Genomic DNA, 27,058 nt, shown 5'->3' with positions numbered 1-27,058 from the left:
CTTGCCTTTGGGAGGCTCACTATGTTAGAACATACCTGGTGGACTGAGGCAGGCTCCATAGGGGTCAGCGAGCTTAGAGAAAAGAATCCCAAAGCTCCGGGGGCAGAGCTCATCATGAGACAGTTGACTTCACAGGGACCCTGGGGTTGGCTGGTGGGGGACATGGCCCCTGAGATGAACAGGTGGGTATTGTGAGAACGTTTCAAAGGCAGAGGGGTGGGACTGGGGCAGGGTGGAAAAGGAAGTGGCTGGGTGGGGTAGATGTTGGAGGGGAAGGTTTGATGGGATGATGAGGAAGTTCCATTTGAAGTATAGGCAGTGGGCCTTCTCCGGGGTGTGAGGGGGTGAGAGCGTCAGACATTTCAGGAGAAATGAGCCAGGCCTCATGAGGCCATCTCCTTGGCCAGAGCCCCACAAGGGGAAATCGTGACCACTTCTGCTCTGAGTCCTGTCTTCAGGATGGTAGCGCTCTGTTGGGTGATCTCAGCACAACTCTCAGGAGTTGGTCTCAGCTGATCCATAAACAAGGTTGTGGCTGGACCAACCCTTGTGGTTCTTATCATAACAGCAAGATGCTGTTCAGCAGTAATCATCAGGAAACTTCGACGGGGAGGGGGAAAGAATAAAAGTTTACCACTTACAAGTTCTGGAAATTACACAGCACACTTGAGGCCACACAGCAAGGTTTCAGGTAGAGAGACAGAGTGCAAGCGAGCAAGGGCCTGGAGTTCTGCTTTTATTGGGGTCAAGGGTGGGGGCCTAGGGTTTCTGAGGCTCATTCTTTATTGGTAAATTTATAACATAAGAGCAGGAATTTAAAGGGTGGAAAGAGAAAAAGCACAGGGCCTAAATGATCAGCTATCAAAATCCACCAAGATCTCTAAAACAAAGCACCCTGGGAGGTCGGGGATAGAGGCTGGGAACCTGGGTTTTTTGTTTTTTTTTTTTTAAATCTTGAGGTGTGGCTGGCCTTGTGTTTATTCAAGGTAGCTATCTGGAGCTGATGCTTCTTTGAAGTGGATTCCTCCAAAATGGGTAATCAAAGCTTAAGTCCAGTACTTGCATTACAAAAAAGAAAAACAAAAACAAACCCACAACCAACTCTCTGGGTTAACACCACAACCCACCTTGTGGTGTGAAGGTATCCGAGCCAATGTTGAGGACATTAGCTACGCAGGTAGCTGATAAAGTCAGGGTTTGTAAGGCAGAAAGTACAGGTCTAAATAGAATTATAGCAGCAAATTTTATTTCATTTTATTTTTTATTTTTTTAAAGATTTTATTTATGGGGCGCCTCAGTGGCTCAGTGGATTAAGCCTCTGCCTTTGGCTCAGGTCATGATCTCAGGGTCCTGGGATCAAGCCCCGTATTGGGCTCCCTGCTCAGCAGGGAGACTGCTTCCCCCCCCCTCTCTGCCTGCCTCTGTCTACTTGTGATCTTTCTGTCAAATAAATAAACAAAATCTTTTAAAAAAAAAATAAAGATTTTATTTATTTATTTTGAGAGAGAGAGTGAGTGTGTGTGTGCACAGGGGAAGGTTAGGGGCAGAGGGAGAGGAAAAGGCAGACTCCTCACTGAACAGGGAGCCTGATGCGGGGCTTGATCCCAGGACCGTGGGATCATGACCTGAGCCGAAGGCAGCCGCTTAACCAACTGAGCCACCCAGGCGCACCATAGCAAATTTTATAATAATTCTGCAGGCCATAGTGTGAAATAACAGCGGATGGCTACAGATGTAGCCACGTCCCAAACTTAAAGGGTCCTACCATGAAAACAAGTTAATGATCTTGAGGGCCCTGGGACTCTGCTGAAGGATTTGGGCAATATTGCGGAAAGTGTTAATATTTGGGGCCATCCTGTGTAGTAGGTATGAACCTGTCCTGAGTTGCTAGGTTGGTCCATATTGCCTTGAACCAAATTGCTGTAATTCATAGATAGCTTAAGCATGGAGGTTTCCTTACATCCTGAAAAAACAAAACCATCATGTTTCAAACAAAAAAAAACCATTAAAATTACAATCATCTTGGGGCGCCTGGGTGGCTCAGTGGGTTAAGCCGCTGCCTTCGGCTCAGGTCATGATCTCAGGGCCCTGGGATTGAGTCCCACGTCGGGCTCTGCTCAGCAGAGAGCCTGCTTCCCTCTCTCTCTCTCTGTCTGCCTCTCTGCCTACTTGTGATTTCTCTCTGTCAAATAAATAAAATCTTAAAAAAAAAATTACAATCATCTTCATCAATTCATTCAGTTCCATGTAATTAATTAATTCTTGTTGATCTTGATCTTTTGTTGGAGGTCTTATGAAGCCATGATTTCTCCATTAGAGCTCTGTTAATTTTTATCCGTTCAATGGTATGATCTGAAAGTTACCAGAATCTTGTACTTGTCAAAATTGTTCCCATGAATCTCACTGAAGATGAAGCACTTTTGCAAAAGCTTCAGAGGAAAACAGTAACTGTGAATAACAAAAGACTTAAAAATAACTGTGGTTAAAGATCTTATTGAGGGGCTCCTGGGTGGCTCAGTGGGTTAAAAGCCTCTGCCTTCAGCTCAGGTCTTGATCCCAGGGTCCTGGGATCGAGCCCCACATTGGGCTCTCTGCTCAGTAGGGAGCCTGCTTCCTCCTCTCTCTCTGCCTGCCTCTCTGCCTACTTGTGATCTCTATCAAATAAATAAATAAAAATCTTTAAAAAAAAAGATCTTATTTGAGTTCATTGCAATGCAGTTGACAAAGAAATTTGGTTATTTCAGTGATACAACATTTCAAGATAATAACTAGAATTATGACTGATAAACATAAGGCCAGGGCATATCAGAATTTTAGGAATTTCATACACTCTCTCAAACACTTACATACTTACTTACATAAATACAATATAGAGAAGTTGTAGTTACTTTTTACTTGACAATGCTTCCCATATAATTTAACATATCAAATAAGCCTAATTAGGTGGCTCAGTTGGTTAAGCGTCTGCCTTCAGCTCAGGTCACCATCCTGGGGCCCTGGGATCTAGCCCTGCCTCTGGGTTCCCAACTCATCAGGGAGCCTGCTGCTCTCTTTTCTCCTGCTGCTTCCCCTCCTGGTTCTCTCTCTCTCTCTCTCTCTCTCAATTAAATAAATAAAATATTTAAAAAATAAGCCTAATTAGTTTAATGTTTCCTTTTCATAAGGAGAGGGAAAAAATATTTTGAGATGATTCAGGGCCCTTCTGGGTAATCTTGGAGTTGAAGTCTCCAAGTCTTCATTTAGAATTTGATTTTGGGGGGGGGGTTTATAAAAAATACAAAAGTTTTGGATGCTTGATTAAAAAGGATCACAAGTCACTGTGAAACAATACTTATACATGTAACCAAAGTGACAATAAAAGATTTTATAGGCGGGGCACCTGGGTAGCTCAGTGGGTTAAGCCTCTGCCTTCAGCTCAGGTCATGATCTCAGGGTCCTGGGATCAAGCTCCACATTGGGCTCCCTGCTGGGAGCCTGCTTCCCCCTCTCTCTCTGCCTGCCTCTCTGCCTACTTGTGATCTCTGTCTGTCAAATGAATAAATAAAATCTTTTTTTTTTTAAAGCTTTTATTTATTAATTTGACAGAGAGAAATCACAAGTAGAGGGAGAGGCAGCCAGAGAGAGAGAGAGAGATAGGGAAGCAGGCTCTCTGCTCAGCAGGGAGCCCGATGCGGGACTCGATCCCAGGACCCTGAGATCATGACCCGAGCCGAAGGCGGTGGCCCAACCCACTGAGCCACCCAGGCGCCCCATAAATAAAATCTTAAAAAAAAAACATTTTATAGGTGAATATAGAAGATTACATAACTGTAAAAAAAGACTTTAGTTCTTCTTTTTTTTTTTTTTTAAAGCTGAAGGCAGATGCTGAACCACCCAGGTGCCTCTCTCTCCCTCCCCAAATATCTATACCATTTTGTTCTTTATGCTCCTTTTTCCCATTCTGAAATAACTAGCTTTGCTTTAGGAAGAATTACTTTAGTTCCCTTCAAAATTCATCTCAATACCTCATACCTTTCTTATCCCAAAACACACCCTACTTTCTTCGTAGACAGAAGTTTTAATTGCATAAATTAATTGGGATTCTTAACCCTTATAAACCTGAATTTTTAGGGAAAATGAAGAAGTAAGAAGTTGTGAACTAAAAAGTAAGCAATTATGAACTGTTATACCAGCATTCTTTAGATTGGCAAATTGATGAATACATTTCATAATATCTAGAGACATACATTTCTCCATAGCACAATTTTTCAAAGTGACACAAGATATGTTTTCTAACATCTAACAAGATGTTTTCCAAATATCTTTAGTTCCTCTGTAGTAAGAGGTCAAAAGTAAGTAAACTAAGACATATTTAGCAATTAAGATTTCAGTATATCATCCTGTTTGGAAGTGACATAGGTATTCAATGAATTCCCATCATATAATTTTTTTTTTTAGATTTTATTTATTTATTTGCCAGACAGAGATCACAAGTAGGTGGGGTGGGGGGATAGGGGAGGAGGCTCCCTGCTGAGCAGAGAGCCCAATGCGGGGCTCGATCCTAGGACCCTGGGATCATGACTGGAGCCGAAGGCAGAGGCTTTAACCCACTGAGCCACCTAGGCGCCCCCATCATATAATTTAACTTAGCAAAATATTAAGAGTGGAAGCTATCAAAGATTTGGGAAACCGTGTTTTTAGTTTATTTTTTTTTTTTTAAGTCATCTCTACACCCGGAGTGTGGCTCAAACTCATGACCCAAAGATCAAGAGTCTCATGCTCTCCTGACCGAGCCGGCCTGGCACCCTGGGAAAGTATTTTTAAGCAGATACACCATAACACATAATCATTGTTAAAAGTTTACTTAGAAACTTTTATCTCACTTATGTTTACGTAAGTCAGCTGTTCCCAGCAATTACATCTAGACCACTCATGAAAACTTCATCAGACATTAGATAAAGTCAGCCATCGGGAGCCTGCTTCCCTCTGTCTCCCCCTCTGCCTGCCTCTCTGTCTGCTTGTGATCTCTCTCTGTCAAATGGATAAATAAAATCTTTAAAAAAAAATGTCAGCCATTGTCCCAAGCTACTTTCCTTGCTCACCAATTTTGTAATAGAGATAACATAAATTTCTTTGACTAGTAAACCCATGTAATGTAAGTTGTTTGTCTGCTTTGTATTTCATGTTGATAACTCTGAAGACATACCTATTTTATTTTATTTTATTTATTTTTTTTTTTTTAAAGATTTTATTTATTAATTTGACAGAGAGAAATCACAAGTAGACGGAGAGGCAGCCAGAGAGAGAGAGAGAGGGAAGCAGGCTCTCCGCCGAGCAGAGAGCCCGATGCGGGACTCGATCCCAGGACTCTGAGATCATGACCTGAGCCGAAGGCAGCGGCTCAACCCACCGAGCCACCCAGGCGCCCAAGACATACCTATTTTAATTAACTCAAACTTAAAACCAACTTTAATTAAGCCCAAACTAGCTTTTATTTAGTATGATCTCACATCATGTAAACCTGAGAACACTTATTTTAAAGCCAATTAAAATAAAGCTCTTTCACAAATTAAATTTTTAAAAAAGGTTTTATTTTTAAGCAATCTTTATACTCAACGTTGAGCTAGAACTCACAACCCTGAGATCAAGAGTCCCATGCTCTACTGACTGATGCCCCACAAATTGATTTTGACCATACCATCTGGAGATAGAAAAATATTCCGTATCTACAATGTACATGTACACACACACACTAACATACAGGCAGATAAAAAGACCTTATAGTTTTGGTTCTAAAGTTTTAGCCATGAGTCAGGTATAAAAATATAAAAGTCATTAGTTTATAAAAGAACAGTTGGATACAAATTGGGTCTCTGGCAGAGGAACAAGTTATAGTTACCTACTCCAATGGCTAAAGCTTCTTCTTCTTCTTTTTTTTTTTTTTTCACTAATATTTGTGGAGAAGGCTTTTAAGATTTGTATTTGTCCTTGATAAGTAATGTTAGAGGTTGTGGACTAGATTTTTGGGCAATAGAGCTTTTTAAAATTTTTAAATTTTATTCATCTATTTGTCAGAGAGAGCACAAGCAAGGGGAGTGGCAGGCAAGAAGAGGCAGGGAGAAGCAGACTCCCTGCAGAGCAAGAAGCCCAATGCAGGACTCTATCTCAGGACCCCGGGATCATCACCCGAGCCAAAGGGAGACACTTAACCGACTGAGCGACCCAGGTGCCCCGATACAAGGCATCATTTTTGATCTCAGTTTCTACTTCTTGATTTTTTTTCCTGCTACCTTAATCTTACATGATGTTACTAGAAAATTTCAGATGACATTCCTTGAGTCCTCTGGTAGGTGGCTGCTTTCCTTTCTAGGGTGTCCCAAGAGATGTCTCTGGGATTGGTGTCAGCCTCCACTAGCACAATACACACAGAGTCTTTGGGTAAAGCCCCCAGGTTTCTGGAGTGTGATACCAGAGTCTTGTGTGTTGGTGTGCCGTGGCACAGAGCATGCCCAGGAAGCTTCCGTGGAGTTCTGCGTTTATCAGCAGGCTAGCGCATGACCTCAGGGCTCTTAGGAGGCACTGGCCCTAGATATTCAGGATGTTTATATTGGTCTGTTAATTTTTTTGACATCGTACCAAGGATTGAACCCAAGGAATCTCATCGGGTCAGTGGACAAAGAGCAGGAGCAGTGAGTGGTGACACAGAGACAAAAGGTCTCTGTTGTATATTTCCCCTCGTGGTGCCATTGGTTTCTGGTTGCAAGGCTATTTACCCTTCTGGGGTAGGACATGTAGTAGCGGCACTACTCCCCTAACTCTGTAGTTGCAGGGAGAGGTCTCCCATCCTCACCTCTGGGAATATTCCTGTGTGTCTTTAGCCAGAGCCTCTTGGGATGTGACAATGGCTTTATGATCCAATTTACCCTCCTTAATTCTTCTTGGCTTCAAGGCAAGAAGGATGCCTACACATATTAACAGTCAATGATGGCCTTTATAATAGGTGGTCTAATTATCTCATTAGAACATAGAGCCTTGAGGGCCACCTGTGGTGACTCAGTGGGTTAAGCCTCTGCCTTTGACTTAGGTCATGATCTCGGGGTCCTGGGATTGAGCCCCGCATCAGGCTCTCTGCTCGGCGGGGAGCCTGCTTCCCCCCTCTCTCTGCCTGCCTCTCTGCCTACTTGTGATCTCTATCTCTGTCAAATAAATAAATAAAATCTTTAAAAAAAAAAAAAAAAAAGAACATAGAGCCTCGACTGTAGCTCTCTTTATATCTTTTAGCACCTGACACTGGGGATGCACCAGGGCACCCAGAGTGAATGAATCCCATTTTATTTTGTTTTGTTTGAAGAGTTATTTATTTATTTGAGAGAGAGACAGCGTGTGCGAGGGAGAATGAGTGTGCGGAGAGGGACAGAGGGAGAAGGAGAGAGAGAATCTCAAGCCTCCTCCCGGCTGAGTGTGGAGCCAGAAGCAGGGCTTGATCCCACCACCCTGAGATCATGACCTGAGTGAAAAACCAAGAGCAGATACTTAACCGACTGAGCCATCCAGGCGCCCTGTGAATCCTTTTATACCTCCGTCTGCTAAACATCAGAATACTTTTCAGTAATAGCTCTGTATAAATAAGCAATAATTTTTATGTTCTCGATTTATTCTTTAGGTTTATAACAATGTAAAGGGGAAAAAATTGAAATTTAAAGTCATTTAAATTCAATAAAATATTATATATATATATATGAACATAGCCTGATCACACTGCTCTGAGGACATCATTAGATTATTACGGCAGTGGTGGTAACCTTTTGGGCTGGACACTACAAGCAGCAACACACAACAGAGGCAATATGTGAAGCACATAGCGACCAAATGACACCCGCATGCGGTGCTCCTTTCCTAGATGGTGTTCATTGAGTTAGGTGGTTAATAAGCAAGTCACAGGTAAAGTGCATTCCCCTTGGTTCGTTGCAGGGGCAGTTGTGCAATCCCAACTGTGCCATTTGTTGTATATTGGTCTTGGCCTATCAATGGCCAATGTTGTGGCTAGAGCAGCCCTCCTAGTTCTTGTTATAATTGCAAGATGCCCTTCAGCTGTAACCGTTAGGAAACTCTGAAAGAAAAAAAAAGCAAGTTTATTACTTGTAAGACCTGGGAATTACAAGGCACACTTAGGGCCACACAACGAGTCCCCAGGAAGAGAGAAGAAGCAAGAGAGAGCAAGCCTGGGGTTCTGCTTTTATTGGGGTCGAGTGTGAGGGCCTAGGCTCACTTATTATTGACAAATTTAAAGGAAGAGGAAAAAACCAAGCGACCCAAATGGTCAGTTACAGAAATCAACCAAGATCTCTAAAACAAAGGATCTTTGGTGGGGGAGGTGGCCTGGCTTTTTTTGTTTGTTTGTTTGTTTTGTTCATAGGGCCTCTCAAGCTTTTGCTCCCCTCTGCCATCCAGGATTTCATCTATTTTTCATGCCAATCACTAATAATTTGCCAGACATTCCATGTTAATGCTGTGAAGAGGCCTACTTGGTGGCCTGGCTTTTTACCTAGCCGAGTGGCTGGCCATGTGTTTATTTGAGACAGCTGTTGGGCTGGCAGGAAGGGCTACTGAAGATGGCGAGAGTTCCCGCCACAAGACCTGAGCTCGGACAGGAGACCCAAGCAGGAATCTGAGACCCCCGCCCCGGGCTCCTGTGGACCAATGGGATCCCGATGAGCAGGCGGGATATCCAAATAAGGGAAACTTGCCAAAAGACCCCTGAGCTTTCCCCAAGACCCCTTAAAAGCCCCCTCCTCCCTGCGTTGGGTGCGACTTCCGCCACTCTGCTTTCCAGAGTGGCGGAACCTCGCCCGAGGGTGCCCACCTCCTCCCGGCGCAATTTTCCTGGCTCCCCTTCTCCTGAGCCCTGAAACTTCGCCGTTTTTAATAAATCTTGCCTTGCACCCACTTTGCCTGGTGTTGTGTTTATCTCGCCGGAAAAAACCTTACAACAGCCATCTTTGCTATTTTATTATTTATTTTATTATTTATTTTAAGGATTTTTTTTTTTTTTTTTATTTAGCACAGAGACAGATCACAAGTAGGCAGAGAGGCAGGCAGAGAGAGAGAGGAGGAAGCAGACTCCCCACTGAGCAGAGAGCCCAATGTGGGGCTCCATCCCAGGACCCTGAGATCATGAGCCAAAGGCAGAGGCTTAACCCACAGAGCCACCCAGGTGCTACGGAGACAATCAAATCTTAAGCTGACATTTGCATTATAAAAAAAGTGAAAACCAGCTACCTGTCAGGGTTTACACTACGGACTGACTGGGCAGAGGCCCCATTGAATCTTGGCTTTGACATGCTCCAGTGAGTGGATCCCACTGGTTGCCCTTGTTGTTGTTCCCAGGAAGGATTTTGATGAACTCACCTGGCTAGATTACCAGGGTTGAGAACAGATAGATAGTTCTGAGTTATGACTCCAAGCACTTTCCTTGGCTAGGTTCTTTTGGGTTGTACTAGATGTGGAGCTAAAAGGAGATTTGGGCTAAACCCCAGGTCCAGCGCATGGAGATGGTCCTTACTGCCCAGTCCCTTGGGGGCGTATGGCCTTGCCCAGGGAGACTCAAGTTGGCATATCATTTATTTCCCTTCTACCCTCAGAGTCTGGTGGCGAATCCAGGGGCAAACTGAGCTGGGCCTTTCTCCCCACCTTACATCAGGACATGAACTTGAGTTCATTCCAGACCCTAAACTTTACACTTCTGGAGACAGTAAGCCCCACAGAGGAGCTCGTAAGACCTCTAGAGAACTGTGGCTTTCTGGAAAAGGAGGTAAAGTAGGAATCACACCAGAGAGATCTCTTCCTCAAGGGTCACCATGTGTCCTCTTCCCTGGTTGCTTAGCTTCTGTTCTGCCATCCCTTCTGTCTGAGCCTCCTGGTGAGTCAGCCGGCTGGGCATTCCCTCTTCTTGTGGGTCTCCTCAGAGGGACCGGGAAGCCGAAAGCTGAGAGGGTAGCTTGAGGTAGCAAGGTACCTTCCTGAGCGGGCCACTTCAAGGTTGAAAGCCAAGGACACTCCCTCCAGAACCCAGTGGGGCCTTGAACCAAGCTGAGGAAACCACAGAGAAGCTAGGGTTCGGGAACAGGAGAGGGGATTGTGTTCCTGCTGGGGGGTGGGGCAGCAGGGAGGAAGGCATCTGGGCTTCCAGAGTTTCTCAGAAGATCTGTAGCAGGGGATTGATTGATTGATTGATTGATTTTAAAGATTTTATTTATTTATTTGACAGAGAGAAATCACAAGTACACTGAGAGGCAGGCAGAGAGAGAGAGAGAGAGAAGGAAGCAGGCTCCCTGCTGAGCAGAGAGCCCGATGCAGGACTCGATCCCAGGACCCTGAGATCATGACCTGAGCCGAAGGCAGCGGCTTAACCCACTGAGCCACCCAGGCGCCCTGTAGCAGGGGATTTAGAAGGGGTCCCCCATGCGATTCAGGCAGATTCCCATCTCCTCAGGAGATTTGCCGCCGCAGGCCAGCTGCACCCAGTGGACATGAAGGCAGCCTCCTCCAGAGCCATAACTCGCGATTAGAATAACCGCCCACTGCTGATGATACAGCACTGCCTGAGGGAAGAACTCTGGGAACCCAAATTTTCCTGGGTGAGGAGAGAGCTCCGCACCTGCCTGTGCAGGAGGGTGGGTCCTGGGAGTGAGCATGTGTGTGGGGGAGTGTGTTTCCTTAAAAAAAACTGGGTGGCTCAGATGGTTAAGTGTCTGTCTTTGGCTCAGGTCATGATCTCAGGGTGCTGGGATGGAGCCCTGAAGGGCTCTCTGCTCGGCAGGAAGCCTGCATCCCCTGCCCCCTCTGCCTGACTCTTTGCCTACTTGTGATCTCTTTCTCTGTCAAATAAATAAACAAATAAAATCTTAAAAAAAAACAAAAAACAGGGGGCGCCTGGGTGGCTCAGTGGGTTAAGCCGCTGCCTTCGGCTCAGGTCATGATCTCAGGGTCCTGGGATCGAGTCCCACATCGGGCTCTCTGCTCGGCAGGGAGCCTGCTTCCTTCTCTCTCTCTCTGCCTGCCTCTCAGTGTACTTGTAATTTCTCTCTGTCAAATAAATAAATAAAATCTTTTAAAAAAAAACAAAAAAAAAACAAAAAACAAAAATAAAATGTTTTTAATAGGAATGATTTTTTGTACTTTGTTTTTTGTTTTGTTTTGCAATTTCTTAAAGGATTTTATTTATTTGAGATAGATAGATACAGAAAGAGCATGAGCAGTGGAAGAGGCAGAGGGAGAGGGAGAAGCAGACTCCCAGATGAGCCAGGAGGCTGATGTGGGGCTCGATCCCAGGATCCTGGGATCATGACCTGAGCCAAAGACAGACGCTTAACCATCTGAGCCACCCAGGCACTCCGGGAGTGTGTTTTCTGTGTGTTCCCTCTGACTGAGACTCTTCAGGGGACATGGTGGACCCTTCCCCCCATTGACTCTAAAGTTGGTGACTATCTCTTGTGAGCAAGGAGTCCCCTGCCTTGGAGGTCATTCCCACTGGGGAGAGAGTTCCTGTGGAGGGGAGGGGAGATGCTCTCCTCTCTTCAGCCCTATTCCAGTGAGTTTGGAAACTCAGAGCCCACAGAGCAGCCCTGGGGCCCTTGCCAAGACCAAAGCAAAAAAACCTGTGTCTTTGGGGTTGTCATAGTAACAGCACCTTGAGAGCGTGCCTGGGGCCATAGAATTTTACAGCCATGACTGCCCGTGGATATGCTGCCCATCATCTCTGGCCACCTGAGCCTGGATGTGATGCGTGCGTGGCTTTCCTGTGCCATCTGTCCCCTCTGAGTTCAGAGCAGTCCTGTGAGGAGGTCAGGGCAAGGGGTCACCACCACAATTCCCATTTGGCAGAGGAGGAGACTGAGGCCAGAGAGTGGGTTGCCTAAGGTCACAGAGGGAGGTCTTAGTGGGTCAGATCTTTTTCAGTCGAGCCTATACTGTGACCACACCTTTTTCCAAAGCCCACCTGGGTTGAGAGACTGAGATTCGGCTTCAATGGGTATATTAGAAATGGAGGGGCTGAACTGGGAGGTGGCTGGCCAGGGACAAGGGCCGGAGCTTTTCCTCAGGTGTCTGCTGACCACAGAAGAGGACAGAGAGTTGAGGGGTCTCTGCCAGCATTGTGCAGGCCTGAGGGATGCTCTATTCCCTGGGAAGCTCAACACTACTACAGCCTTGGCGTGGCCTCAGTAGAGCCTTGACGCCTCCAGTCTAACCAGCTTGCTTCCCGCCCACACACATGCTTCACTCTTTACATGAACTAGTCACTGCTCATGGAACTTGGTGGACCTTCTCACTGTTACGCCTTGGCTCACACTGTCTCTATTTGCTGTGGTTTTTTTAAATTTAATTTAAAAATTTTTTCAATGTTCCAAAATTCATTGTTTATGTACCACACCCAGTGCTCTATGCAATGTGTGCCCTCCCTAATACCCACCACCAGGCTCACCCAAACCCCCTCTACTGGCTGCATTTACTGGTCATCCACAATACCCTGGCAGCCCCCTCTAACACAGATATTGTGTCCTTGTCCATCTTCCTGCTGAACAGGGAGCTTCTTGGGAGTGGAGATCACCTCTGAGTCACCTCTGGGCCTCCACCGTACACATGGCACAGAATTGAAAGGCCTCAGGACATTCTGGAAGCACACACAGGGCAAAGGTGATTGTGGTTGTCTCTTCCACTTTGGATTTTTTAGTGGACTTCTCGTGGATTCTCTTCATCACGTGAATGGAAGAAAGAATCTCATCGTGATCGGGACTGGGCTTCACCCAGGACCCACAGGGGACCCACATCGTTGTGTGGCTGAGCTTTGTCAAGGGCGACCTTCACTTGTTTCCATCCATTGAGCACTTGGCCCTTCAGGGAATCTGGTCTTTCCAAGCTGCTCTTGCTGTCCCCCCCACCCCCCACAAGGCACTTCCTCCACTTTCTTTCTCCCGGTTTTCTCTTCTTTCTCCTCCTCTTTTTCTTCTTGTAATTATAAGCTCTGTTAAAGGACATAGTCTCCTTAGACAAACTCAAACAAGCACAGTATAAAAGTCCTTTTGACAGTTTGGATCCCTATTCCACTCATCCCAATGTCCACCTCAGAGATAACCTTCATTCTTTGTTTTTTTTTTTTTTAAAAGATTTTATTTATTTATTTTACAGAGAGAGATCACAAGTAGACAGAGAGGCAGGCAGAGAGAGAGAGAGAAGCAGGCTCTCCGCTGAGCAGAGAGCCCCATGTGGGACTCGATCCCAGGACCCTGAGATCATGACCTGAGCCGAAGGCAGTGGCTTAACCCACTGAGCCTCCCAGGCACCCGATAACCTTCATTCGCCAACTGGGAGCATACCCGTCCCGATCTTTTTCTAGATGTTTGTATATGTTGATGAGTGCCAAAAAATAGAGGGTCTTATATTACAGTGGTTGATGGTTTACATAAATGGAATCATCTGCACATATTATTCTGAAATTTCACTTGTCCTCTTCATAATTATATTGGCATCTTCCTACTTTTTTAAAAAAGATTTTATTTATTTGACAGAGAGAGAGCACAAGCAAGGAGAGTAGGAGAGGAGAGGGAGAAGTAGACTCCCCGCTGAGCAGGGAGCCTGACATGGGGCCTGATCCTAGGACTCTGGGATCATGACTTGAGACAAAGGCATACACCCAACTGACTGAGCCACTCAGGTACCCTGGCATCTTCCTACTTTTAATTGAAATATATATGTATATTTATATGAATGTATGAAAAAATGCACTAATCATAAGTATGCAGATTGCTGAGTTTTTGCTAAGTGAACACATTAGTGTAACCAGCCCCCAGAAGTTCCCTCGTCCCTCTTCAAAGGGCTACTTGTGCCTATAATCATGACCCTGACTTTGAATTCCATAGACTAGTGGTGCCAGATTTTAAAACTTATAGAAAATAGAACCATACAGTATATACTCTTTTGCATACAAGCTCCTCATGTATCAGGACATTTGAGAGAATCACCTACGTTGTATACAATTACAGTTTGTTCAACTTTTTGTTGCTGAGTAGTATTCCATTCAATGACCATATCACAATATTGTTATTCTTTTGCTACTGATGGCTATTTGGGTAGTTTCCAGCTCATTCTTTTTATTTTAGTTAGTTAATTAATTAGAAATATTTTATTTGGGGCGCCTGGGTGGCTCAGTGGTTAAGCCGCTGCCTTCGGCTCGGGTCATGATCTCAGGGTCCTGGGATCGAGTCCCGCGTCGGGCTCTCTGCTCAGCGGGGAGCCTGCTTCCTCCTCTCTCTCTCTCTGCCTGCCTCTCTGCCTACTTGTGATTTCTCTCTGTCAAATAAATAAATAAAATCTTTAAAAAAAAAAAAAAAAAAAAGAAATATTTTATTTATTTATTTGAGAGAGCATGCACACATAAGTGGGGGGGAAGGGCAGTGGGAGAGAGAAAATCCCAAATAGACTCTGCTGAGCCCACCAGAGGGTCCAATCTCATGACCCTGAGATCATGACCCGATCCAAGTCAAGAGTTGGCTTCTTTTTTTTTTTATTTATTTATAGATTTTATTTATTTATTTGACACAGAGAGAGAGAGATAACAAGGAGGCAGAAAGGCAGGCAGAGAGAAGGGGAAGCAGGCTCCCTGCAGAGCAGAGAGCCTGATGCGGGACTTGATCCGTGGACTCTGAGACCGTGACTAAGACGAAGGCAGAGGCTCAACCCACTGAGCCACCCAGGCGCCCAAGAGTCAGCTTCTTAATGGGCTGAGCCACTCGGGCACCCCTCCAGCTCATTCATTTTTATTTTTTTTAATTTTAATTTTTATTTATTTTTAAAAATATTTAATTTATTTATTTGAGGGAGAGAGAGCATGAGTGGGAGCAGGGTGGGGGGAGGGGCAGAGGGCATGGAAGAAGCCAACTCCCTGCTGAGGACCCAGGACCCTGGGATCAGGATCTGAGCCAGAGGCAGACACTTAACCTACTGAGCCACCCAAATGCCCCCAACTCATTCGTTTTAAATGGCTGCCCTGTAGACCATAGAGTGGACATACCCTTTCTCACTGACCTGTGTTTGGATAATTTCTGGTTCCCCAAAACTAGGTCCAGCAAAGCTGCATGGAGCGTCTCGGTTCACGCTTCCTCACCTGCATCCTTGAGGGAGGTTCCTGAAGAGTCGGGTCTCGGGGGTAACACCAGCAATGGCCTGGGCTTCTCCTGGTGAGCCGGTCCCAGGGTGGGGGCAGGCAGCTGTGGATTGATGGCTGCCATCCTCTTTCTCCCTCAGGAGGGTCTCTGATCCCTCACCTTGAAGTTCACATGGGACGCATTCCTCCATGGAGAAGACAATGGACTTGCAAGCAGATATAATAATATCTTCTACGTTATTGACAAGGAGGAGGGGCAGCTGGTGAACATCTTAAGTTTGCATACATGGTCAGCAGGTTAGGCAGGGGGCAACCCAAGTCACTCAGCCAGGGCCCTACTAGTTCTCTTACACCACTTAGCATGGATGGCTTGGAAATCCAGGGCTCTGGGGTGGGGATAGAGGAGGTGTTCACACACAAGCGAGGCTGTGCTTTGTCCAGCCTGTGCGTTTTAAGGGCCAAGCATGACAGGGAAGGACATCTGTCTCAGCCAGACCGGGAGGAGGAAGAGAGGCGGACTGGGAAAGGTGGGAGTTCAACGCTGGGGTGAGGTGGTGATACTACTCCCGCACTGACCTCTGCAGGACCATCAGCTCTCACCTCTTGGGCTGATGTCCTTTGCTGGGTTAGGAGTGGGCATGGGGTGGAGGGGGCCCAGAACCTGGCCTGACCATCTCAGGGCCTAGTTACCACAGCCTCTGAGATCTTGACCCTGATCTACTTTGGCTCGTCCCTTCACTCCAGGCCAAGGGTATTGCAGGAAAGTGGAGCGAGCATCCAGAAGGACCAGTAAGTTAGTTCTACGGCTTGTTCTGTTCTCCCTCTGAGCTTCCCAGTTATGCCTGAGGCGATGTGAGTTGGGCTCACACTCACTTGCTGCTGAGAGTGCCTACAAGGGCAGAATTTTTCCAAAGAAGTCACAGCTAGTGAGCGGTAAAGCAGTGATTCAAACACCCATCCGCCTGATCCTGGAGTCTATGGTCCTGATCAGCCCTTGGGGGGTGGCTCTTCCCCCTGTTGATTTTAACATCTATAATGGACCACGTTCTTTATCTGCTTGGACTCCTTTATCAGACCTCATCCTTTATCAGCCACTGAGGTCTGTGCTCACCAAGACCAACTTTAGAGGGAGGAAAATGGACAGACAGAGAAGCTGGGAAGCAACTTGCCCAAAAGCACTAAGCAAGTCAGTGGCAGAGCTGGGACTTCAGCTTGGGCACCTAGCCCCAGCCTCTGTGCCCTTGGCCGCTTCATGGCGTGGCCTTCATCAGAACCCACTTTCCTAGAGCCAATCCCATCTCTCTAACCCCCACTCCTACCCCCGGGGGGAGGGGCAGAAGAACCCCTTTTTGTTTTTTCAATTTTAATTACAATTCGTTAACGATATAGTGTTATATCAGTTTCAGGTGTGCATTGTAACGATTCAGCACTTCCATGCAACACGGGAGCTCATCACAGCAAGCGCCCTCCTTAATCCCCTTCACCTGTTTCACCCATTCCCTCCCCCACCCCCGTAACCCTGAGTTTGTTCCCTGTAGCTAAGAGTCTGTTTCGTGGCTTCCTCTCTCTTTCTCTTTTCCTTTGCTCGTTTGTTTGGTTTCTTGAATTCCACAGATGAGTGAAATCACACGGTATGTGTCTGTCTCCGACTGGTTGTTTATTCTGCTTCCCATTATACTCTGCAGCTCTGTCCATGTCCTTGCAGATGGAAAAGATCCACTATTTATTTATTTATTTATTTATTTATTTATTTATTTATTAATTATTTGGCAGAGATCACAAGTAGACAGAGAGGCAGGCAGATGGAGAGAGAGGAGGAAGCAGACTCCCTGCTGAGCAGAGAGCCTGATGTAGGGCTCGATCCCAGGACCCTGAGACCATGACCTGAGCCGAAGGCAGAGGCTTTAACCCACTGACCCACCCAGGTGCCCCAAGATCCATTTCTTCTTCTTCTTCTTCTTTTTTTAAGATTTCATTTATTTATTTGACAGACAGATCACAAGTAGGCAGAGAGGCAGACAGAGAGAGGGGGGGGGAAGCAGACTCCCCGCTGAGCAGAGAGCCAATGTGGGGCTCGGTCCCAGGACCCTGAGACCATGACCTGAGCCAAAGGCAGAGGCTTAACCCACTGAGCCACCCAGGCGCCCCAAAGATCCACTTTCTTGAGGAGTTTCCCTAGTTTCTTTCTGGGAGACATTGCCTGGATCCCCTGCTCACTTGTGCAAAAGCTGACAAGGACCCTGGTGGAGTCTGGGATGCTCACGGGCTTCCTGGCTCAGCTCCCCGTGCCCCCTTGGGGGGGTGGAGCTGGGACAATCCTGAGTGTCCCTTCCTGAGCTCACACGGCAGGGCGCCCCACTATCCACCCCATACTAAGTGCCTTGGGGTCCGGGGCTGCTCAGAGCTGGGCCACAGATGAGCTGGTCTCACCCCTTGGGGGTCCCACCGTCTGGAGGAAGACAGACAAGGAAATGGACCCGGCCGCCATGCCAGTCAGGTATCCCAGCCTAAGACTTCAACTCTTTTTCCTACCTCAGGTCTTTCTGCTGTGCCTCCCCACGCCCTTCCCCACCTGCCCCCTCTCAGGAGCACAGCACCACAATCAGCTCACTCCGTATCTCCTCAGGATGCCCCAAGAGGGGTTCTGTACTTGTTGTCTCCATCCTAATATATTTTGCACACCTCTCACAGACTCACGACTGCCCCACAGAGACTGCACTGTGGGGCACGGTGCTGAAAGAGAGCTGTGTTCAGGGAGCCCCAGGAGCTGGGGCCAAGGACAGTCAGGGTGGGCTTTCCTGAGGAGGGGAGCCTTGTTCTGAAGGAGGGTAGGACTCTGGCAGGTCAGGGAGGCTGGGCTGCGGGGAGTGGGGGAGAGGGTGCTCCAGCAGAGGAAAGCTGCCTGTGCTGGAGGGGGCGGCCCACTGGGCGGGTTCAGGCTTGGAAGGGCTGGAGGCTGGCAGGGAGGCCAGAGGCCAGCTCACAAAGCTCCAGAGTGCCCCCTAGGGTCCGATGACGGGGTGCGGGGTGGGGGTGTGTGTGCTGTGGGGGCTGAGCCCCAGCCAGCATGGCCCCTGCCACATCTGTGACCTTGCTAAGCCCCCTTCTGCCTCTCTCTGGGGACCTCAGTGACTCCTTCTGAGCAATGGGGAGTTGCGATGGCATTGATACGCACTTCTTTGTGCCTGTTCAGAGCTCTTACTTTCTTTCTTTTTTTTTTCCCAAGATTTTATTTATTTATTTGACAGAGAAGTCTGTTGTTCAGTCTGCAGCTAAGAACCTGGAACTTTTGCCCAGGACCCTGCCTTTCCACAAAACAGCTGCCGCAAGCCAAGCCTGCCAGAATCCCAGGAGGGCCGCTGCTCAGAGAAGCCGGAGAGTCCTTGCCATGTGGACTCGGCCCCAGCCCCAGCCCCACGTGTGAGGGTGTGGGGACCCAGGGGACATTTGGAAGAGCGGGAGGGGCCCTGGAAATCACACTGAGACTCAAGGGAGCAGAGTGAGACCCTGGAGAGAAAATCTCACAGAGTATGGTGAGGGCTTGGGGGGGGACAGGGAGAGAGATCCTGGGGAGCAGAGAGGGATTCCCCGGGGACCTGACTGAGCCCTGCTCCCTAGCAAAAGCAGTCCGCTGGCTAAGGATTAAATAGCTTAATTTACCAAATTTACCTGGAGAGACCACTTTTAGGCAACCATGGAGCATTGAAAACCTTATACAAACAGGCCCATTAGGTGGCCCACCTCAGAACATCCCGTGAGCCCTAGCTGACCACTGGCTTACTAACCGGGACATCGGACACCGGACACTAGTACCAGGAAAGGGGGATTCTGTATGTTCCCATACCTCCTCACCTTCTCTCTTAACTACAGCCCCCTCCCCCACCCAGGTGCTGACCTCAGCTACCTTGCAATATATTCGATACACTTCTGTCTCCTTTGTTCTGCCTTGGGTGAATTCTTTCCTGCCTACAAGGCTGGCCTCTACCCAGTAGGGCTGTCCCACATTTGGTGGCCTCATCCCATCAGAGCGCGCCACATTACCAACACTTTGTTTTAATGACACTTCATTCCTAATATATTCTTATGAACACATTTCTCAGATATGTTAAGGAGATTGAATGCTGAGTTTGGGGAATTTATTCTTCTTGAGGGTTAGTCTTTTTATCATAGAACATAGTCTTTTTTTGCTATACAATAAAAACTAGCTCTGTATAAATGAAAATTTTAGTTCTTTTGATGTCCCTTAAAGACTGAGTAATTTTTCTGATGTGACTTTTTTTTTTTTAGTGTCTTAAGAATACTGCTCTGTTTTTCAGACTGAGCAATTCAGAAAGTCTAGGAAGTGATCAATTAATTAATTAAAGAGGGCCCTCAAACATTTTGTACCATTTACAGGAATTCAAGTTATAGGAGATTGGTTTGAACACTTGAAGATTTATCTGCAGTGCTACTGGGTCTGCTTTTATGTCTCTTCATAATGAATTTGAGCAGACATGGAAACATAAACTGGGGTGGTGAACCTGAAAAGAGGGAGACAGAGAGGAGGAGGCTGAGGACACAGGGAGGCTGGGGTTCCGGGAACACTGGAGGCCTGGCCCCTCTGACATTCTCAGGCCCTGTGACTCCATTCCTCCCCTCATCCCCTATAGAGATACATGAGTACATTTTGGACAAATCAGTAAATTTTATCAACTGTGTGAATGGATCATTCAGAAATCATCATGGAGAAACCTTAAAAACATTATGCTAAATGAAAGAAATGAAACTGTTTATATGAAATGTCCAGAATAGGAAAATTCATAGAGACAGAAAGTAAATTAGTGATTGCTTAGGGCTTGGAGTGCTGCTGGGGGCGGGGAATGGGGAGTGACTGCTCACAGTGTTTTCTTTTTTTTAAAAGACTTATTTATTTTAGGGAGAGAGAGATTGAGAGCATGCACAAGGAATCAGGGGGAGGGTCAGAGGGAGAGGGAGAGAGACACGCTGAAGAGCCTAGAGTCCGAGGTAGGCCTCAATCTCGGGAGCCCTGAGACCATGACCTGAGCCAAAATCAAGAGTCGGATGCTTAACAAACTGAGCCACCCAGGTGCCCCTCCAGGGGGTTTCTTTTGGGGATGATGAAAATGTTCTAAAACTGACTGTGGTACTGGTTTGCAGAACTTGTGAGTATTCTAAAAATCATCAACTTTACACTTTATTTTTTTAATGTTCTCACTTTTAAATTTGATTGTTTAGTGTTCTGTATCATTTTAAGATCTTTATTTATTTATTGGACAAAGAGAGAGAGAGATCACAAGCAGGCAGAGAGGCAGAGAAAGAGGGCAACCAGTGAGGCTCCCCACTGAGCAGAGAGCCTGATGAGGGGCTTGATCCCAGGACCCTGAGATGGTGACCTGAACCAAAAGCAGAGGCCTAACCCACTGAGCCACCCAGGCCTCCCCAACTTTACACTTTAAATGGGTGAACTGTGTGGCACGTCAGTCATATCTCAGTAAAGCTATTACAACAAAAAAGTTGATTTGGGACGAGGCATCTGCTTCCCAATCCCTACAGCCACAGGCAACAGATACAATTTACAGGTGCATGTTGCCTTGGCCCCAGCCACGTGGAGGCACAGAAATGTTGGAGCAGCACAGGGTTTATGGATCACTGGCAAGAAGAGGCTGGGAATGGGGAATGGAGCTGGGCAAGGTCACCAGGCAAGCAGGAGGGGCTGCCCAGGTCAGGAAGCTGAAGGCCTCATCTTCCTCATTGGCGGCAAATGTGGAGATGGGAAATCTGATTTTGCAATGGGGCCCTGGCCCCGTGTGGGTATTCTTGCACAGGCCAGGGTGTGATTGCCCACAGTGGCCTTGGCCTTTCCCAGGAGGACACATTCTTTGGTTTGACACTTCCAGTCTCCCCCACCATATACCTTGCAACCACCACCAGGGGAAGACAGATGGGCCCTAGAAGCTGAAATCCGGGCAATATCTGGGTTTCCCCATTCTGGCCGGACAGAGATTCCTGGGACACCATGTCCCAGGCCCCTCTAGGGAATCACTCCAGGAAACAAAGGCATATGCTCTAGAAATGACACATCAGCACCCCCATGATGTGTAGCTTTTCTTTTGATGGCTGTTCTCTAAACCTGGCTCTGGATGCATTGGTTGTTGGACCCCTCTGAGGGCAGAGCCCAGTGCTGGGTCCCAAGAGGGGCCCAAAGATGAAATGGGTCCTGTCCCCTAGGGAACCTGTGAGATGAAGGGAATGCAGAGTCTTGCCCTCAGGAGCCTCTGTCTGGGGGACAGACTTGGCACATTTGAGAAGCCCTGGGGGGAGGCTAGACAGATGGAGTGGCTTGGGGAGTCCAAGTTTGAGGGGGCAGCTCAGGCCTTCATGACTCTTGCCTAAAGGGATAGGTAGCCTTATCCTGGGGACCAGCCTCAGACTAAAGGGAAGGTTGGTGAGCTGCCTCCATCCTGATGTTGGGTGTGGGATGCATCATAGAAGATGCCAGCTGGGGGTGACATTGGGCCAGACCTCCCAGAGAGGCTGACTCTGAGGAAACATGTAACAGGACCCTGGGGCAGTGGGTGTTGGTGCTGGCAAGGAGGGCACAGCTCCCAAACCTGCATGTGGGCATGCACCTATTGGGATATGGTTGAGTTCGAGTCACTGCTGGGCAAGGAGACTTGACCCTGACCTCACTCACAAAAACTCCCCGGGAGGGCAAGATGTGACAGGACACATGTGTCCCCATGCAGACATTACAGGACATGTAATCCCATCCTGAAGATGAGGAGAGCCCACCGAGGCCCAGGAAAACAAAGCAACTTGCTCCAAGTCACACAGCTAGGAAAAGATGGTGCTCACGATGCCCCCATTCGAGGTCGTCTGGCGGTCCGGTCCAGCAGCGGGGAGAGGTGCACAGTGGGAATTGCGGAGTCTGGGCAGAACCGATGCGAAGCCCTGCTTGACCAAGAGGCCACTGAGGCAACAGCTGGCCTGTGAAACTAGGTTGCACAGCAGCCCATTTCTTCTTCCTTCTCCCAAGACTGAGTGTGCAACCAGCATCATGCATCCAAGATGCCACCTTCTGAGGTGCCCTGCCCTAGCCCCCAAGAGTCCCATGGGCTGCTGGAGCCAGAAACTTCCCCAAGGCTCACAGCCTCATGGCCGTTGCACAGGGGAGCTGGGACTAGCATGGCCTCTGGACCCTTCTGTTACTCTGGCTGATGGTTTCTCCCAGCGGTGCTCTCTCCACACCCCCCAGACCCAGCCACCCTAGCCTGAGGTCTCAACCAGAGCATTGGACAGAGAGAGTCATTTGGGGTCAATTCAGAGGAGACTTTCTGAAGGAAGCAAAGAGGAGCAAAGAGGAGGAGGTTGCTCTGACTGGTCAGAGTTCAGGGGAGCCTTCACAAGGTGGAAGGGCATGCCGAGCGGAGGGATTGGGTGCAGAGGTCAAGCAAGAGGAGGCGGCTCAGAGGGGTCTGGGCCGTTTGCATATATAGGGCATCCTGGTGTCTGGGGTGTGCAGGACTGCGGGTGACGGCAAGGGGGAACAAAAGACTCCAGGCTCTGGGGGTGCCTGGGTGGCTCAGGCAGTTAAGTGCCTGCCTTCAGCTTAGGTTATGATCTCAGGATCCTGGGATCAAGCCCCACATCGGGCTCCCTGCTCAGTGGGAGTCTGCTTCTCCCTCTCCCTCTCCCCCTGCTCATGCTCTCTCTCTTTTTCTCCCTCTCTCTCTCTCTCAAATAAATAAATAAAGTCTTTAAAAAAAAAAAAAAAGAAAAAGACTCCAGGCTCTGATACCAGCTCAGGAGGCATGTGAGCTCCTAAAGGCAGGGGTTTGAAAGAGCCCCTAGAAAATTGCTGTGCATGATAGGTTGTGGCCTGGGGAGAGTCCGGAACCTAGAGAAAGTGGAGTCAGGAGATTATGGTCACACTCCAGAGGAAAGAAGATGATGACAGAAACCAGAACAAAGGGGCGCCTGGGTGGCTCAGTCGGTTAAGCATCTGCCTTTGGCTCAGGTCATGATCTTAAGGTTCCGGAATTGAGTCCCGCATCGGGCTTCCTGCTCAGCACGGAGCCTGCTTCTCCTTCTCCCTCTGGCACTCTCCCTGCTTATGTGTGCTCTCTCTCTCTCTCAAATGAATAAATAAAATCTTAAAAAAAGAAAAGGAAAGAAACCAGCACAGGGGGCTACGGGGGAGGTCTTCCCAGGAAGAAGGACCAGGCAGGGCACACCACAAGCTTTCATCTCAGGGTTCATGCAATGGCACTGAGCAAAACAGCAGACCTAGTGTAGACAAGCAGTGGGTATTCATGGGGGTCTTGAATGTAGAGATACAGACCAGGTCTGTCTCTCATAACTGGTGTCCTGAGAGGGGATGTCCCCAGGGAGATGAGAGGACTGGGAAGAGAAACAGCTCAGGATACAATTCTGCAAACCCCCCCCCCCCATCCATATTAAGAGAAGGGTCCCTTGGAGGAGATTGAAAAGGAGTACCAGGGACATGAGAGGGAAACCAGGAGAGTGGCATCAGGGGACAGTGGAGCAGGGGTCATCAGTGCCTGTGCAGGTAAAGACAAGGCTTGAGAGGGACCACTGCATCCAGTGAGGGCTGGCCAGCCTATGGCAGCGTGAGTGTCAGAGAGTGAAGAAGGGGGTCCATGAAGGTAGATGACCCTTCCTCGGGCTTGGGTGGGGAGGAGCCAGGGCAATGGGCCATTTTCAGGCTGAGAAAGGCAGTGGAGATGACCCAAGAAAGGGGGACAGCCAGAGCTGAGCCCCTGAGCTGTCCAAGGGCTGGGTCCAGAGAACAGGATGTTGTGGCCTTGAAGGTTTCCCTTACAACTGCCTGGGCAGGGGGTGGTCAGGCTCTAGAGGAGGGGTGGTTACTGTTATTCATTCATCAAACATGAGCTGAGTGCCAACTGGATGCAAGACAATGCCTAGAGCTGGAGATTGAGTGGTGAATATATTATATTACCGTGATTCCTGGGGAGAAGGATGTTGGACAGCTATCTGTCTCCTTTTTTTCCGGGGTACTCAACTCTCTTGAGCATCCCTGGCCATGACACTCCCCTGTGGGGCCCAGGAGAGGCCAACACATTGCCAGGGAGATGGAGAAACTATTTCTTTAGTCACACGTGAGGACCTCTTGCCCGCTGTCCAGCAAGCCCCGTGAGGCAACCACAGGAGGGACTGAGGCAAGCCTCTGTCCACATCCTGGCAGGCAGCCAGTGATGGGTGGGTCAGGAAGGCTCCTGGTTGGGTCTTTGCATCACACTCAGGTTGGGTATAAAGGAGGGACCTGCAGGTTGGGAGGAGGTCGACTTGGGGACCATGGAGACCCAGAGGGACAGCACCTCCCTGCAGCGGTGGTCACTGTTGCTACTACTGCTTCTCGGCCTGGTGGTCACTCCGGCCACCTCACGGACCCTGAGCTACAGGGAGGCTGTGCTCCGTGTTGTGGATAGCTTAAACCAGCGGTCCTCAGATGAGAATCTCTACCGTCTCCTGAAGCTGAACTCAGAGCCTCAAGGAGTGAGTCGGGGAGGGTGGCAGTGGGAGGGACGCTCTGCTCTGGCCAGCCAGGATGTCCGTGCTGTCCTTTCCTTTGTTCATGCTTTGCTCATGTCAAGAAGGCTTTTCTCTAAGTGTGGTCCAACCTCTTCCAGGAAACCTTCCCAGAGCTGTGTGCTGCCTCCCAACCCCCCCCTCCCCCCCAGCATGAGCGCTTCTTGCCTTAGAATCTCTGCTGTGTGTGAAGAGATGCCAATTCCATTCAGCCTTCTGGAAGTTCTGGGGATGAGTGGGATTACTGGCTCTGGGATGTGACTTCCCTGCCCTGGGAAGGGCTCTGCTCAGCCTTGAGATTCCAGTGGCAATGTCTTTTTCTCCAGGAGACCCCTGTTTTCCTGCGGCTCCCCTGACAAGGGGGTGCCACTCATTAGAGCTTGTCTGAGGTCTGCTCATGCTCTCAGCTTGGGGAGGGCGGAAATGGGCTCTGCCCTCCTCACCTCTGTGCCTTAGCATGTAGCAAGTATCAGACACACAGCAGGGGCTGTTGAAAGGCTGCTCTCTTAGCTGGGAGGTTGGTGGGGGGCATGGGCTGGGGAAGCTGGGCAGGGATATAGATTAGAGAAGGCAAACATGAGCCTGAGTCTGGTCTTCCCACTTTCCTCCCCTGACCAGGACGAGAACCCAAACATCCCACAGCCAGCAAGCTTCACTGTGAAGGAGACTGTGTGTCCCAAGACAACACAGCAGCCCCTGGAGCAGTGTGATTTCAAGGACAATGGGGTAAGGCTGGGGGTGCTGGCAGATGCCCCCCTGGGAGCTGAGCAAGTGGCTTCCTGGGAATATTTCCAGCCACTGGGGTGAGGCTGGGAGGTTATGGCACGGAGGCTCCAATTTGACCCAGAGCCTCCTCTTCTCAGCTGGTGAAACAGTGTGCTGGGACAGTCAGCCTGGATGAAGACAAGAGCTACTTTGACATCAGCTGTGAGGAGGTGAGTGGCCCCTTCTGGGTTGCAGGGGTTAATGGGAGTGGTGTATAGAACATCCTATGGGCCACTTAACCACTGTCACATCCAGGCAGAGGAAGCCCTTCCTACCCTGGGCTTCTCCCTTAACCTGAGCCTCAGGTCTCCAGGACTGTCTCTACAACCCTTTAGAACAGTGGTTCCCAAAGTGTGATCCTGAGAACCTGGGAATTTGTTAGAAATGCAAATTCTCAGGGCACCTGGGTGGCTCTGTGGGTTAAGCCTCTGCCTTCTCAGGGGTCCTGGGATCCAGCCCCGCATTGGGCTCTCTGCTCAGCAGGGAGCCTGCTTCCCCCTCTCTCTCTGCCTGCCTCTCTGCCTACTTGTGATCTCTGTCTGTCAAATAAATAAATAAAATCTTTTTTAAAAATGCAAATTCACAGGCCCCCCTCAGACCTGCAGAATCAAATTCTGGGGTGGGGCCCAACAATTTGTACTTTAACAAACACTCCAGGGGATTTGGACTCCTTTTGAGGCTTGAGAGCTAGTTTGAGTAATAAGCTTTCAGCTGTGAGACCGTGCGAAGTCCCCTGCCTTCCCTAGGCCAGTCTCTTTCTCTATGGGTGCAGGGATTCAATCCAGCACATACTCTAACAGAAGGATAGAGCCAGAGGATGACCCGGAGCCCCAAGGCTCTTGGGGTGGCCCAAGAAGGGGAGTGTCTAGGATGGGAGGGGTTTCGTCTTGACCCTGGGTCCAGACCAGCTCCCATAAAGAATGTGTTTCCTTTTGATGCACAGAACCTGGAAGTCAGCAAATACGGCGGGCTGCGCGATCTCCTCGGGAGAGCGCGGCGGGGTATTCGCAGAATTGGCAGGAGAATCAGGGGACTCTTTACGAAGTATCAGCTGCCCCAGGAAGAGTCCTAAGGGTCTGCTTTGCCCTGGCTCGGGTTTCTACACCCTGAAAAATAAATTTTTGTGAAAGCAACTTCCTCCAAGCTTCAATTTTACTTGTCTTGCCTCTTACTTACCGTGACGGAATCTTCAATCCTGGGAGGGCTTGTGCGTGTGTGCGCGTATGCGTGTGTGTGCGCGTGCGCGCGCGCTTGTGTGTGTGCGCGAACACACACGCATGCAAAACACAAAAGTCTGCGCCGCTCTTCCACCCAGAAGGGCATGGGGTGAGGCTGGAGGGCTAAGAGGGCAAGGACGGTGTCTCCATTCTCAGGGTTCTTCCCCATGCCCTTCAAATGCCTCCCACCATCCTCGTTGAACACCCAGCAGTGATGAAGGAGATGCACCCTGTGTGTAGTGGTAGTGGAAAGGCTGAAGAGCTGTTCCTGCTCCCATAGAGATCACAGCTGTGGGAGGGGCCAGGCATTCTCTCAAACACAGGCAGTTCTGTCTCTGGCAGGCTGGGTTCTAAGGTCAGCCTGCTC

At 48.6% G+C, this 27,058-nt stretch overlaps 1 protein-coding gene across 2 annotated transcripts; it reads left to right on the top strand.

Annotated features, from left to right (window-relative positions):
- Positions 1-24,460: 24,460 nt before the first annotated feature.
- LOC101677996 (cathelicidin antimicrobial peptide) lies at positions 24,461-26,624 on the top strand. Of its 2 annotated transcripts, none has more exons than XM_004760748.3 (4): positions 24,461-24,676; positions 25,328-25,435; positions 25,573-25,644; positions 26,418-26,624. In XM_004760748.3, the coding sequence occupies exons 1-4, from the start codon at positions 24,476-24,478 to the stop codon at positions 26,544-26,546; spliced, it is 510 nt and encodes a 169-aa protein (XP_004760805.2). In that variant the 5' UTR covers positions 24,461-24,475; the 3' UTR covers positions 26,547-26,624. The 2 variants fall into 2 exon arrangements, with proteins under 2 accessions (XP_004760805.2, XP_012916214.2); XM_013060760.2 differs by having other exon boundaries at positions 26,394-26,624.
- The last annotated feature ends 434 nt before the right edge of the window (positions 26,625-27,058 follow it).

This window comes from Mustela putorius, unplaced genomic scaffold, assembly GCF_011764305.1.
Source record: "Mustela putorius furo isolate JIRA1106 unplaced genomic scaffold, ASM1176430v1.1 tig00000095_pilon_pilon_pilon, whole genome shotgun sequence".
Lineage (NCBI taxonomy): Eukaryota > Metazoa > Chordata > Mammalia > Carnivora > Mustelidae > Mustela > Mustela putorius.
The sequence above is the reverse complement of the archived record's forward strand: the minus strand, read 5'-3'. Positions and strand labels throughout refer to the sequence as shown.